At 39.0% G+C, this 11,349-nt stretch overlaps 1 protein-coding gene across 1 annotated transcript; it reads right to left on the bottom strand.

Moving 5' to 3' along the window:
- Positions 1–2,745: 2,745 nt before the first annotated feature.
- On the bottom strand, positions 2,746–3,572 carry LOC135230429 (small ribosomal subunit protein uS2-like; the record flags this gene model as incomplete). The annotated part of the gene is given in 2 exon segments (XM_064279701.1): positions 2,746–2,831; positions 2,834–3,572. Coding segments are annotated over 2 exon segments (825 nt in total), but the record flags the coding sequence as incomplete, so codon positions are not given.
- Positions 3,573–11,349: the final 7,777 nt, after the last annotated feature.

Below are 11,349 nucleotides of genomic sequence, written 5' to 3'. Positions count from 1 at the left end.
CCTATTAGGAAACTGTTAAGTTCTTATATGTTTAATAATGTTTATGAGGAAACTTTGTATCAAATGGTAAGCTCAATGGACTTACCTCCTATTTACATACTTGTCAACTAAAACCTAATAAAAAGTATTTTAAGGGAATTAAGATATAAAGGAGTTGACAATGAGAAAAAATACAGGTAAATGAACCAAAAATGCTTAGAAATTCTCAAAAACTAGAACACAGATATAATCAGATTGATACTTCAATGCAGAAGTTTGCTGCAACAGGGGAAGCAATTGGAAGATCACACGTGATAGATAAAATGAACAGGAGTAGCCACTGAGGCAAATACTGGGTATCTAATGGAGAATCCATATGTAAACCCACTGGATTGTTCTCCCTCTTCTCCATTCTACTTGAGCTATGGAGTGGACTGGAATATTAATTACCAAATGGCTAAATATTAAAGCCAGGAAACTTTGACACTCTGAGCATTTCTCCAGGAAGTTACTGAACCTCTAGGACAGGCCAGAAGACTCAAACCAAGAAGAAAACAATGACACACACAACCAAATAATATAATATATATTTCCACCAAAATGAGTAGAGGCAGGGTCTTGTCCTCAGAAGCTGCATCCATAGGGAATAATTCAAGAGTTCCGAAATGTAAGCAAAAAGCAAAAAAAAAAAAGTAACTTTTGAAAAAAAAAGACTGAAAAAGCTCCATGAAAGAAGACATCAAATTAAAAGAGGAATTCCCAGTTAAGAAGACAATTAATAGAAGAAATTAAATCTGTAAAATATACACAATGTGAAAAGAAAAAGAAACTATTATAATTTTTGGAAATTGAGAGTTTACAGGAGGGTGAGGAATGGGGAGTGACTACTAATGGGTACAAAAGATGAGGGAAAATATTATAAAGTTATACTAAAAAACAATTGAATTGTATACTTTAAAAATGTGAATTTTATGGTACGTAAATTATATCTCAATAAAGTCGTTAGCAATGAAAGTACTTAGATTAAAAAGACCAATGAATGCCAAGATGAATCAATTTTAAAAAGACTCAAAACTAGATATAATATGGTGTAACAGAAACACTCAGAGGATCATAAAACTCTAGATGAGAAAAGTTAACAGCCACAACAGGTTAGCCACAAAGAAATGAGAATAAGACCAGAATCAGACTTCTCTTTATAAGATCCTTGAACACAATGAAGCAATGGAATGTAAGTACTGAGTGGAAGTCTATATCCAGAAAGAGTTGCATTCAAAAAGAAGGGCAAAATTCAGAAATGTTTAGGGATGTGAAAACATAAATAGTTCATCATCCATTTACCCTGTGAGAAAAATAAGCTGCTAGAGAAGGATATGGAAGTCACCATAGGCATTTTGCTTCTAAAATGTTATGAAAACTCAATTTTCTAGCCTCCCTGGTAGCCACAATTGGCCAAGTGACATAATTCTAGTCAATGAGACTCAAGTGGAAGCTTTTCCCTTTCTTTTTCTTCCAGGAAAGGAGACGCACTATCGAGTGGTATAAGAGATGCTACACAATCAAGATGGCAGAACAGGAAAACAGAAGGAGGCTGTACCCTGGAAGGCAACACTGGCAAGCTATTCTAGCTCTGAAATTTCTAATGCACAAGAAAGATACATCCTTATGTATGTGGTTGAGCTATTATTACTAATGTTTCTTAAGTACTGTCAAATGTATCCTTGAATGACATATTACTGCAAATGAAAATAAAGTTATAAAAAAAATACGATGGAATACAAATTATCATAGCAATTGAAAATTCAGAAAAAGTGAAGGAAGCTAGAATTAATTAAAGGGGTAGCTAATGGTCTTCAAGGAGCCCTGGTGGCACAGTGGCTAAGAGCTTGGCTGCTAACAAAAATGTTCAGCAGTTCGTCTCCACCAGCTGCTCCTTGGAAACCCTATGGTGCAGCTCTACTCTGTCCCACACAGGGGCACTATTGGTCAGACTCGACTCAATAGCAGTGGGGTATGGGTTAATGGTCTCCAGTGCTTGAAAAAATACCCTTGGCAAAATTTAAATGGCACAGAATTACGTTACCTATTACATGACTCAAAGCATAATGAATGTTGCTGTTGTTAGCTGCCTTGGAGGCGGCTCCAACTCAGAGCAACTCTATGTACAACAGAATGAAACACTTCCCAGTCCTGCATGAGCATCACAATCATCTTTATACTTGAGCCCATTGCTGTAGCAACTGTGTCAATCCATCTCATCGAGGATCTTCCTCTTTCTTGCTGACCCTCTACTTTACTAAACACGATGCCTTTCTCTGGGGATTGGTCCATCCTCATAAAACATCCAAAGTGCATGGTACAAAGTCTGCCATTCTCACTTCCAAGGCCCGTTCTGGCTGTACTTCTCCCAAGACAGATTTGTTCATTCTTCTGGCTCTCCGTGGTGTGTTTAATATTCTTCACCAACACCATAATTCAAAGGTGTCAATTCGTCAATTCTTCTTTGGTCTTCTTTATTCATTGTTCAGTTTTCACATGCATATGAGGCAGTTGAAAATACCATGACTTGAGTCAGGCACACCTTAGTTGTCAAAGTGACATCTTTGATTTTTAACACTTTAAAGAGGTCTTTTGCAGCAAATTTGCCCAATGCAATACACTCTTTGATCTCTTTTTCAAGAAACTGATGTTTATTTTTCTGTTGACCTTATTTGTGTTTTCTAAGAAACTGTGGAAGCACAGTTTAAGACGATTTAGTGGTTGTCCTTACCTACTAAGTGCCTGGGCAGTGGGGGCTGCAGACCAGTCTGCAGGTGCAGGCTGAGAACTCTAGTCTTCTGTAGGGAATTGCTGTCTGTGACCTCAGGCTGAGCAGCAGTAAATCCAGGAGCAGGAGCAGTCCATTCATCCTGAAATTCTTCCTTGGTCATGTCATTTTGAGTAGTGGCCTGCTCTTCCTTTTTGATCTCTTCTGGATCTCTGTAAAAGTAGAGGTGAGGTATGACCTCCCACAGATGCTCCTGGGAGATGGTGCCATGCATGTGCAGAAACTCCAGGGCCAGCATATACCACATCAGACCCACTGAGTGAGGTCCCTTGTTGCATAGGATGGCAATGCCCACAGAGTGGAGAGGAGAATCTGTGTTACACACAACAATGGTGGGCAGGTTCATGCAAGAGAGCTCTGTGTGAGGCTGGTGGTCAGCCTTGGGATAAGTGACCGCTAAAAGGCACAGCTTCTGGAAGGCTGCTTGGATTTCGTGACTGAAGGTTCCAGGGGTGAAGCATGCAGCAATAGGAGTGGCTCCAGTGGCAGCAGCAAACTTCAGCACAGTCTGCTGGCCTGTATTCCTGGAGGATATGACACAGACATCAGCCAGCTTTTCAGTGGCAACAATGGCCATCCAAGCTGCCAACAGAAGCTTCTCCCAGGTCCTCTTCAGTGTTGTGATGAAGATGTCATCACTTTCCCTTTTATAGATGTACTGTTCCATTTGGAAGTCAAGTTTGACACCACCTAAGTGGGTTCCTGCTGCAGAGAATTTGAGGACATCCTCCTCCTTCATCTGCAGGACATCAAGGCCTCTGGATATTGTGAAAGTTTACCTTTTAAGCTACGATGGAAACCCAGGACAACGCCATATGGACCCTTCTCTGGATAGTGTGGAAAGCACATTGTTTGACCTTTTGACTGCTGCTTTCATGGGCACTGATTGTGAATTCCAGTAAAATGAAATCCTTGACAATCTCAATACTTTCTCCATTTGTCATAATGTTGCTTATTGGTCCAGTTGTGAGGACTTCTGTTTTCTTTAAATGGAAGTTCAATCCATACTGAAGGCCATAGTCTTTGATCTTCATCAGTAGATGCATCAAGTCCTCTTTGCTTTCAGCAAGCAAGGTTGTGTCATCTGTCTGCAGGTTGTAAGTAACTCTTTCCCCAATCCTGATGCAATGTCCTTCTTCATATAGTCTAGCTTCTCAGATTATTTGCTCAGCATACCGACTGAATAAGTATGACAAAAAGACACTTTTCCTGATCTTAAACCTCGCAGTATCCACATATTCTGTTCTAATGATGGTCTCTTGGTCTATGTCCAGATTCTTCATGAGCGCAATTCAGTGTTCTGGAATTCCCATTCTTTGCAATGCTATCCATAATTTGTTGTGATCCACACGAATGTCTTTGCATAGTCAATAAAATACAGGTAAACATCTTTCCTGTATTCTCTGCTTTCAGCCAAGATATATCTGACACTAGCAGTGATATCCCTTGTTCCATGTCCTCTTCAGAATCCTGCTTGAATTTTTGGCAGCTCCTGTCCATGTACTGCTGCAACCACTTTTGAATGACCTTCAGCAAAGTTTTACTTGTGTATGATATTGATGATATTGTTCAATAATTTCCACATTCTGTTGGATCACCTTTCTTTGGAATGGGCACAGACATGGATCTCTTCCAGTCTGTTGGCCAAGTAGCTGTCTTCTGAATTTCTTGGCATAGATGAGTGAGCACCTCCAGCACTGCATCCATTTGTTGAAATATCTCAACTGGTATTTTGTCAATTCCTGAAGCCTTGTTTTTCTCCAGTGCCTTCAGTGCAGCTTGGACTTTTTCATTCAGTACCATCGGTTCCTATGCTGCCTGCTGAAATGGTTGAACATCCACCAATTCTCTTTGGTACAGTGACTCTGTGTGTTCCTCCCATCTTTTAATGCTTCCTACATCATTTAATATTTTCCCCATAGAATCCTTCAATAGTGCAACTCAAGGCTTGAATTTTTCCTTCAATTCTTTAAGCTTGAGAAATGCTGAGTGTGTTCTTCCCTCTTGGTTTTCTACCTCCAGGTCTTTGCACATTTCATTATATTTTACTTTGTCTCCTTGAGTTGCCCTTTGAAATCTTCTGTTCAACCCTTTTACTTCATCATTTCTTCTGTTCACTTTACTACTCTACATTCAAGAGCTACTCTTCTTCAAGAGCAAGTTTCAGAGTCTTCTGACATCCATTTTGGTCTTTTCTTTCTTTCCTGTCTTTTTAACCACCTTTAGCTTTCTTCATGTACGATGTCTTTGATGTCACTCCACCATTAATCTGCTTTTCTGTCATTAGTGTTCAAAGTGTAACTTACATAATCATAACATAAAAAATGTAGTATGTAGTTGTTGAGTTGATGCCTTTGACTTATGGTTTTGGAGAAGAAAAAGTAGAATATACCGTGGATTTCCAGAAGAACAAACAAATCCGTCTTGGAAGAATGCTCCTTAGAAGGAAGGATGGTGAGACTTCATCTTCCATACTTTAGCCATGTTATCAGGAGGGACCAGTCCCTGGAGAAGGGCATCATGCTTGGTAAAGTAGAAAGTCAGTGAAAAACAAAGATGGATGACCCTCAGTGAGATAGACTGACACGGTGGCTGCAACAATGAGCTCGAACATCGCAACAATTGTGAGGATAGTGCAGGACTGGGGAGTGTTTTGTTCTTTGTACATAGGGTTGCTATGAATCAGAACCAACTTGATAGCACCGAACATATTGTTGTTGTCTGAAGCACCTCTGGGTGGGTTTAAATTGCCACCCTTTTAGCTAGTAGTTGAACACTTTACCATTTGTGCCACCCAGGAACTCCAAATAAGTATGGAGTTTTACTATTGATTACAACAAAAATTTAATCGTAGAAGGCTTGATCATTTAAAAACTGACAATAAAATTTTAAAAATTAATGTGGCAGAATAGAGGAAAGGTTCAAAAATGAAGGTTGTTGTTCTTGTTAGGTGTCATGGAATCAGTTCCACCACTCGTCTGTCAGTTGTTCCTACTGTGGTGGCTTATGTGTTGTTGTGATACTGGATGCTATCCCACTGGTATTTAAGATACGAGCAGGGTCACCCATGGTGGACAGTTCTCAGCAGAGCTTCCAGACGAAGACAGACTAGGAAGAAGGACCTAGTGATCTGCTTCTTAAACAACTGGCCAGTGAAAATCTTATGAAAACGAGCAGAACATTGTCTGATATAGTGTCAGAAGATGAGCCCCTCAGGATGAAAGGCACTAAGAATATGACTGGGGTAGAGCTGTCTCCTCAAAGTAGAGTCAACCTTAATGATGGGATGGAATAAAGCCTTCAGGACCTTTATGTTCTCATGTGGCATGACTCAAAATGAGAAGAAACAGTTGCAAACATCCATTAATAATTGGAACATGGAACGTACAAAGTATGAACCTAGGAAAATTAAAATGAAACAGAACACATAAAAATCTATATCCTAGTGATTAGTGAGCTGAAATGGACTGGTATTGGCCATTTTGAATCAGAATCATATGATCTACTATGTTGGGAATACCAAATTGAAGAGGAATGATCTTGCATTCATCATCGAAAAGAACATTTCAAGATCCCTCCTGAAGTACAAAGCTGTCAGTGATCAGATAATATCCATATGCCCACAAGGAAGATCAGTTAATATGATTATTAATTCAAATTTACTCACCAACCACTATGGACAAAGATGAAGAAATTGAAGATTTTTACCAACTTCTGCAGTCTGAAATTGGTTAAACATCCAATCAAGATGCATTGATAATTACTTGTGATAGGAATGCAAAAGTTGAAAACAAAGAAGGATTGGTAGTTGGAAAATATGGTCTTGGTGATAGAAATGCTGCTGGAGACCACATGATAGAATTTGGCAAGACAAATGACTTATTCATTGGAAATAACTTTTTTTTTAACAGCGTAAATGGCAACCATACCCATGGGCCTCACCAGGTGGAATACACAGTAATCAAATTGACTACATTTTTATGAAAGGAGATGATGGAAAAGCTCAATATCATCAGTCAGAACAAGGCTAGGGCCGACTGTGAAACAGGTCATCAACTGCTCATATGCAAGTTCAAGCTGAAGCTAAAGAAAATTTTTAAAAGCCCATGAAAGCCAAAGTGTGATCTTGAGTATATCCCACTTGAATTTGGAGATCATCTCAAGAATAGATTTGATATACTGAACACAAATTACCCAAGACCAGATGAGTTGTAGAATAACATCAAGGACATCATACATGAAGAAAGCAAAAGGTCATTAAAACGACAGGAAAAAAGAAAAGACCAAAATGTATTTCAGAAGACTGACACTTGCTCTTGAATGTAGAGTAGCTAAAGTGAATGGAAGAAATGACGAAGTAAAAGAGCTGAACAGAAGATTTCAAACAGGGGCTCAAAAAGACAAAGTAAAGTATTGAAATGTGTGAAGACCTGGAGTTAGAGGGGCAAAAGGGAAGAACTGAAGAAAAAATTCAAGCCTCAAGTTGCAATATTGAAGGATTCTATGGGGAAAATATTGAATGCCTCAAGAAGCATCAAAAGAAAATAGAAGGAATACACCGAGTCAAGAATGAATAGGTATTCTAATCCTCTCATTTTCATAGCAGGAAAATCAATATATATTGTTGATAAACCGTTGTTGTTGTTAGATGTCCTTCAGTAGATATTTGACTCATAGCAGCCCCAATTGATAGAGTAGAGCTGTCTTGTAGGGTTTTCTAGGCCAGGTTCTTCTCCCACAGAACTGTTGTGTGGTTTCAAACTGCAAAGCACTAGTATATAACTTGATATAATGTAAACTACTAGAAGAAACTAAAAGTTAGATGAATAACAGAAGTCAGAAGATAGAGAATGGTAAGAAATACAGAAATTGTGTGAGTTACAATCTTCATCTTTTCTAAAGTTGAGGTAATACACATTTTCTAAAGCTAACAAATCAAGAAATATATATACATATATATATATATATACACACATACATACATACAAAGGAAATAATGTTAAGTACAGAGAACTAAAAAGAGAAGCAATTGTACTACTGTTTGCCTCTAGGGATGGGAGCTTGTCATAGGGAGATTATTATTTTTTATTTTGTTTTGACTTCCTGAAAAAAAAAAAGGTTTAATAATTATATTTATTTCATTGTTGTTGTTGAAAACATACACAGAAAAACATACACCATTTTGATAGTTTCTACATGTATGATTCAGTGACATCAGTTATAGTCTTCAAGTTGTGCAACCATTCTTACCCTCCTTTTCTAAGTTGTTCCTCCATCATTAACATAAACTCCCTTTCCCTTGTGGTCCTATCTAATCTTCCGAGTTGCTGTTGTCAATTTTCAAAAAAAAAAAAAAGAACGTAGCAGTGTGTCCAATTGTTTTACTGAAGGGAAATCTGGCTTTAGTGATTAACGTATAGCAGTGTTCACTCAAAACTGGATGAAGTTCAGAGTAAATAAAAACCTTAAGGAATGTCAAGCTACGTAATTTTTCACCTAGACTGCTGTATGAACCCTATGGCTTTGCACCTACTCTTGTTCCTTTCCAGCCCATATTCCATACTTTAACCTGAGCAATCATTTCAGAATACAAATGATCAGGTAATTCCTCCCTCACTTAAAATGCTACATTGATTCCCCATTGCTCTCAGGGAAAAGATTAAAATCCTGTAAGATAACCTACAATGGTAGGCCTCATGTTTTACACCATGTTTTCTCCTACTTTCTATACTTAAGCCACATTAACTTTTCCACCCACTAACATTCTATTGAATGGCTTTTGTCAAGGTCATCCATGATTTCCATCCTACTAGGGTTGCCATGTGTCAGAATCAACTCAATGGCAGTGGGTTTGGTTTTGGGGTTTTTGTTAAGTCTAAAAATTAATCCCCGTCCACGACTTTCCTGACTTCTTAATAACATTCACCACAGTGACCATTCCCTCTTTACTGAAATCTCTCTTCTGACTTCTGTGACATTGGTCTTCCTCCTTTTATTTATTTTTTTATTATAAAACTAGTTTCTCATTAAACAAGTAATCAACATATTGTTTTGTGACATTGGCTGCCAACCTCACGACATGTCAACACTCTCCCCTTCTCAACCTTCTCCATATCTGAGTTCTTTGGTGGCTGTAGCCCAAAATGGTGAATCCAGCCATATTGGCTGGTGTGGTACCTCCAGTCCGTAACTGTCTTCATTCTCTGTTCTCTGTCAGTTTCTTATCCCATTTGGTGCTTGATCTAGTTCTTTATTCCTTCATTTGGTGCTTAGGGTTCCATGATTGACATTTGTATCTGTTTTACTTAGTTTTTCAAGTCTTTGCTGCAGAGGGATGGCACAGTGATTCTGTCTATAGTGCCATGTTGGCTCTGCCTGCTGTTATCAGTTTGATCCCATATAGATGGTTTTTAAAAGAACATAATGCTCAAGGCAGATATTTTTTACTAATTAATCTAAACTATTGTTTTGTTTTAGGAAGAATTCAGAGAACATTTTTGGTTTGAGGTTTAAAGATTATCTCAGGGCAATAGTTTCATGGTTCATTCGGCCCCTACAGCTCCAGAAAGTCTGGAGTTTATGAGAATTTGAAATTGTGCTCTACATTTTCCCACTTTTGATCAGGATTCTTCTATAGAACCCTTGAATAAAATGTTCAGTAATGGTAGTCAGACACTATCCCGTTCTTCTGGTCCCATGGCAAAGAAGGCCATTTTTCATGGAGGCAATTAGCCTTATATTCCATACTCCACCCCTATCCCTGAATCTCCTTCTCCCTCTGTTGTTCCAGGCAAATAGAGAACAATTGTAGTGCCTTGAATGGCTGCTTTTAAACTTTTAAGACATCAGACACTATGCAATGAACTAAGAGGTAGAACAGAAGAACAAAACACATTGTTAGACCAATTAACTGGGACATCCCATGAAACCATGACCCTAAACCTCCAAACTCAGGAACCAAATTCCATGAGGTGCTTGGTTGTATATAAGCAGACTCAGCAGCTACTCTTTTTTGTCATTGTTGTAAATACATATTTCACACAACTTGCACCAATTCAACTTTTTACAGGAGTACACCTTATTGACAGAAATTAAAATAATTGGCTGTGCAACCTCACCCTTAATCAATAAGATATTTTTATCACCATTAACCCTCTCTTTCCCTCTCCCTTCTGCTCCTGGTAACCACTAACAAATTTTGGTTTCTAAACATTTGCCTTTTCTTGTCTTTTTGTATAAGTGAGGTCATACAATATTTGTCCCTTTGTAATTATTTCACTTAGCATAATGTCTTCAAGCTCCATCCATATTGTAGCATGTATCAAGACTTCATTTCTTTTACTAGATAAGCAGTATTCCATTTTTTTTTTAATAACTTTTATTAAGCTTCAAGTGAACGTTTACAAATCCAATCAGTCTGTCACATATAAGTTTACATACATCTCACTCCCTACTCCCACTTGCTCTCCCCCTCTTGAGTCAGCCCTTTCAGTCTCTCCTTTCTTGACAATTTTGCCGGCTTCCCTCTCTCTCTATCCTCCCATCCCCCCTCCAGACAAGAGTTGCCAACACAATCTCAAGTGTCCACCTAATATAATTAGCTCACTCTTCATCAGCGTCTCTCTCCCACCCGCTGACCAGTCCCTTTCATTTCTGATGAGTTGTCTTCGGGGATGGTTCCTGTCCTGTGTCAACTGAAGGTCTGGAGAGCATGGCCGCCGGGATTCCTCCAGTCTCAGTCAGACCATTAAGTTTGGTCTTTTTATGAGAATTTGGGGTCTGTATCCCACTGATCTCCTGCTCCCTCAGGGGTCCTCTGTTGTGCTCCCTGTCAGGGCAGTCATCGATTGTGGCCAGGCACCAACTAGTTCTTCTGGTCTCAGGATGATGTAGGTCTCTGGTTCATGTGGCCCTTTCTGTCTCTTGGGCTCTTAGTTGTCGTGTGGCCTTGGTGTTCTTCATTTTCCTTTGCTCCAGGTGGGTTGAGACCAATTGCTGCATCTTAGATGGCCGCTTGTTAGCATTTAAGACCCCAGACGCCACATTTCAAAGTGGGATGCAGAATGATTTCATAATAGAATTATTTTGCCAATTGACTTAGAAGTCCCCGCAAACCATGTTCCCCAGACCCCCGCACTTGCTCCGCTGACCTTTGAAGCATTCATTTTATCCCGGAAACTTCTTTGCTTTTGGTCCAGTCCAATTGAGCTGACCTTCCATGTATTGAGTGTTGTCTTTCCCTTCACCTAAAGCAGTTCTTATCTACTGATTAATCAATAAAAAACCCTCTCCCACCCTCCCTCCCTCCCCTCCTCGTAACCACAAAACTATGTGTTCTTCTCAGGTTTACTATTTCTCAAGATCTTATAATAGTGGTCTTATACAATATTTGTCCTTTTGCCTCTGACTAATTTCGCTCAGCATAATGCCTTCCAGGTTCCTCCATGCTATGAAATGTTTCAGAGATTCGTCCCTGTTCTTTATCGATGCGTAGTCTTCCATTGTGTGAATATACCACAATTTATTTACCCATTCATCCGTTG

This window comes from Loxodonta africana, chromosome 2 (assembly GCF_030014295.1).
Source record: "Loxodonta africana isolate mLoxAfr1 chromosome 2, mLoxAfr1.hap2, whole genome shotgun sequence".
In the NCBI taxonomy this organism is placed as follows: Eukaryota; Metazoa; Chordata; class Mammalia; order Proboscidea; family Elephantidae; genus Loxodonta; species Loxodonta africana.
Note: the sequence above shows the minus strand (reverse complement) of the source record. Positions and strands in the feature narration are given on the sequence as shown.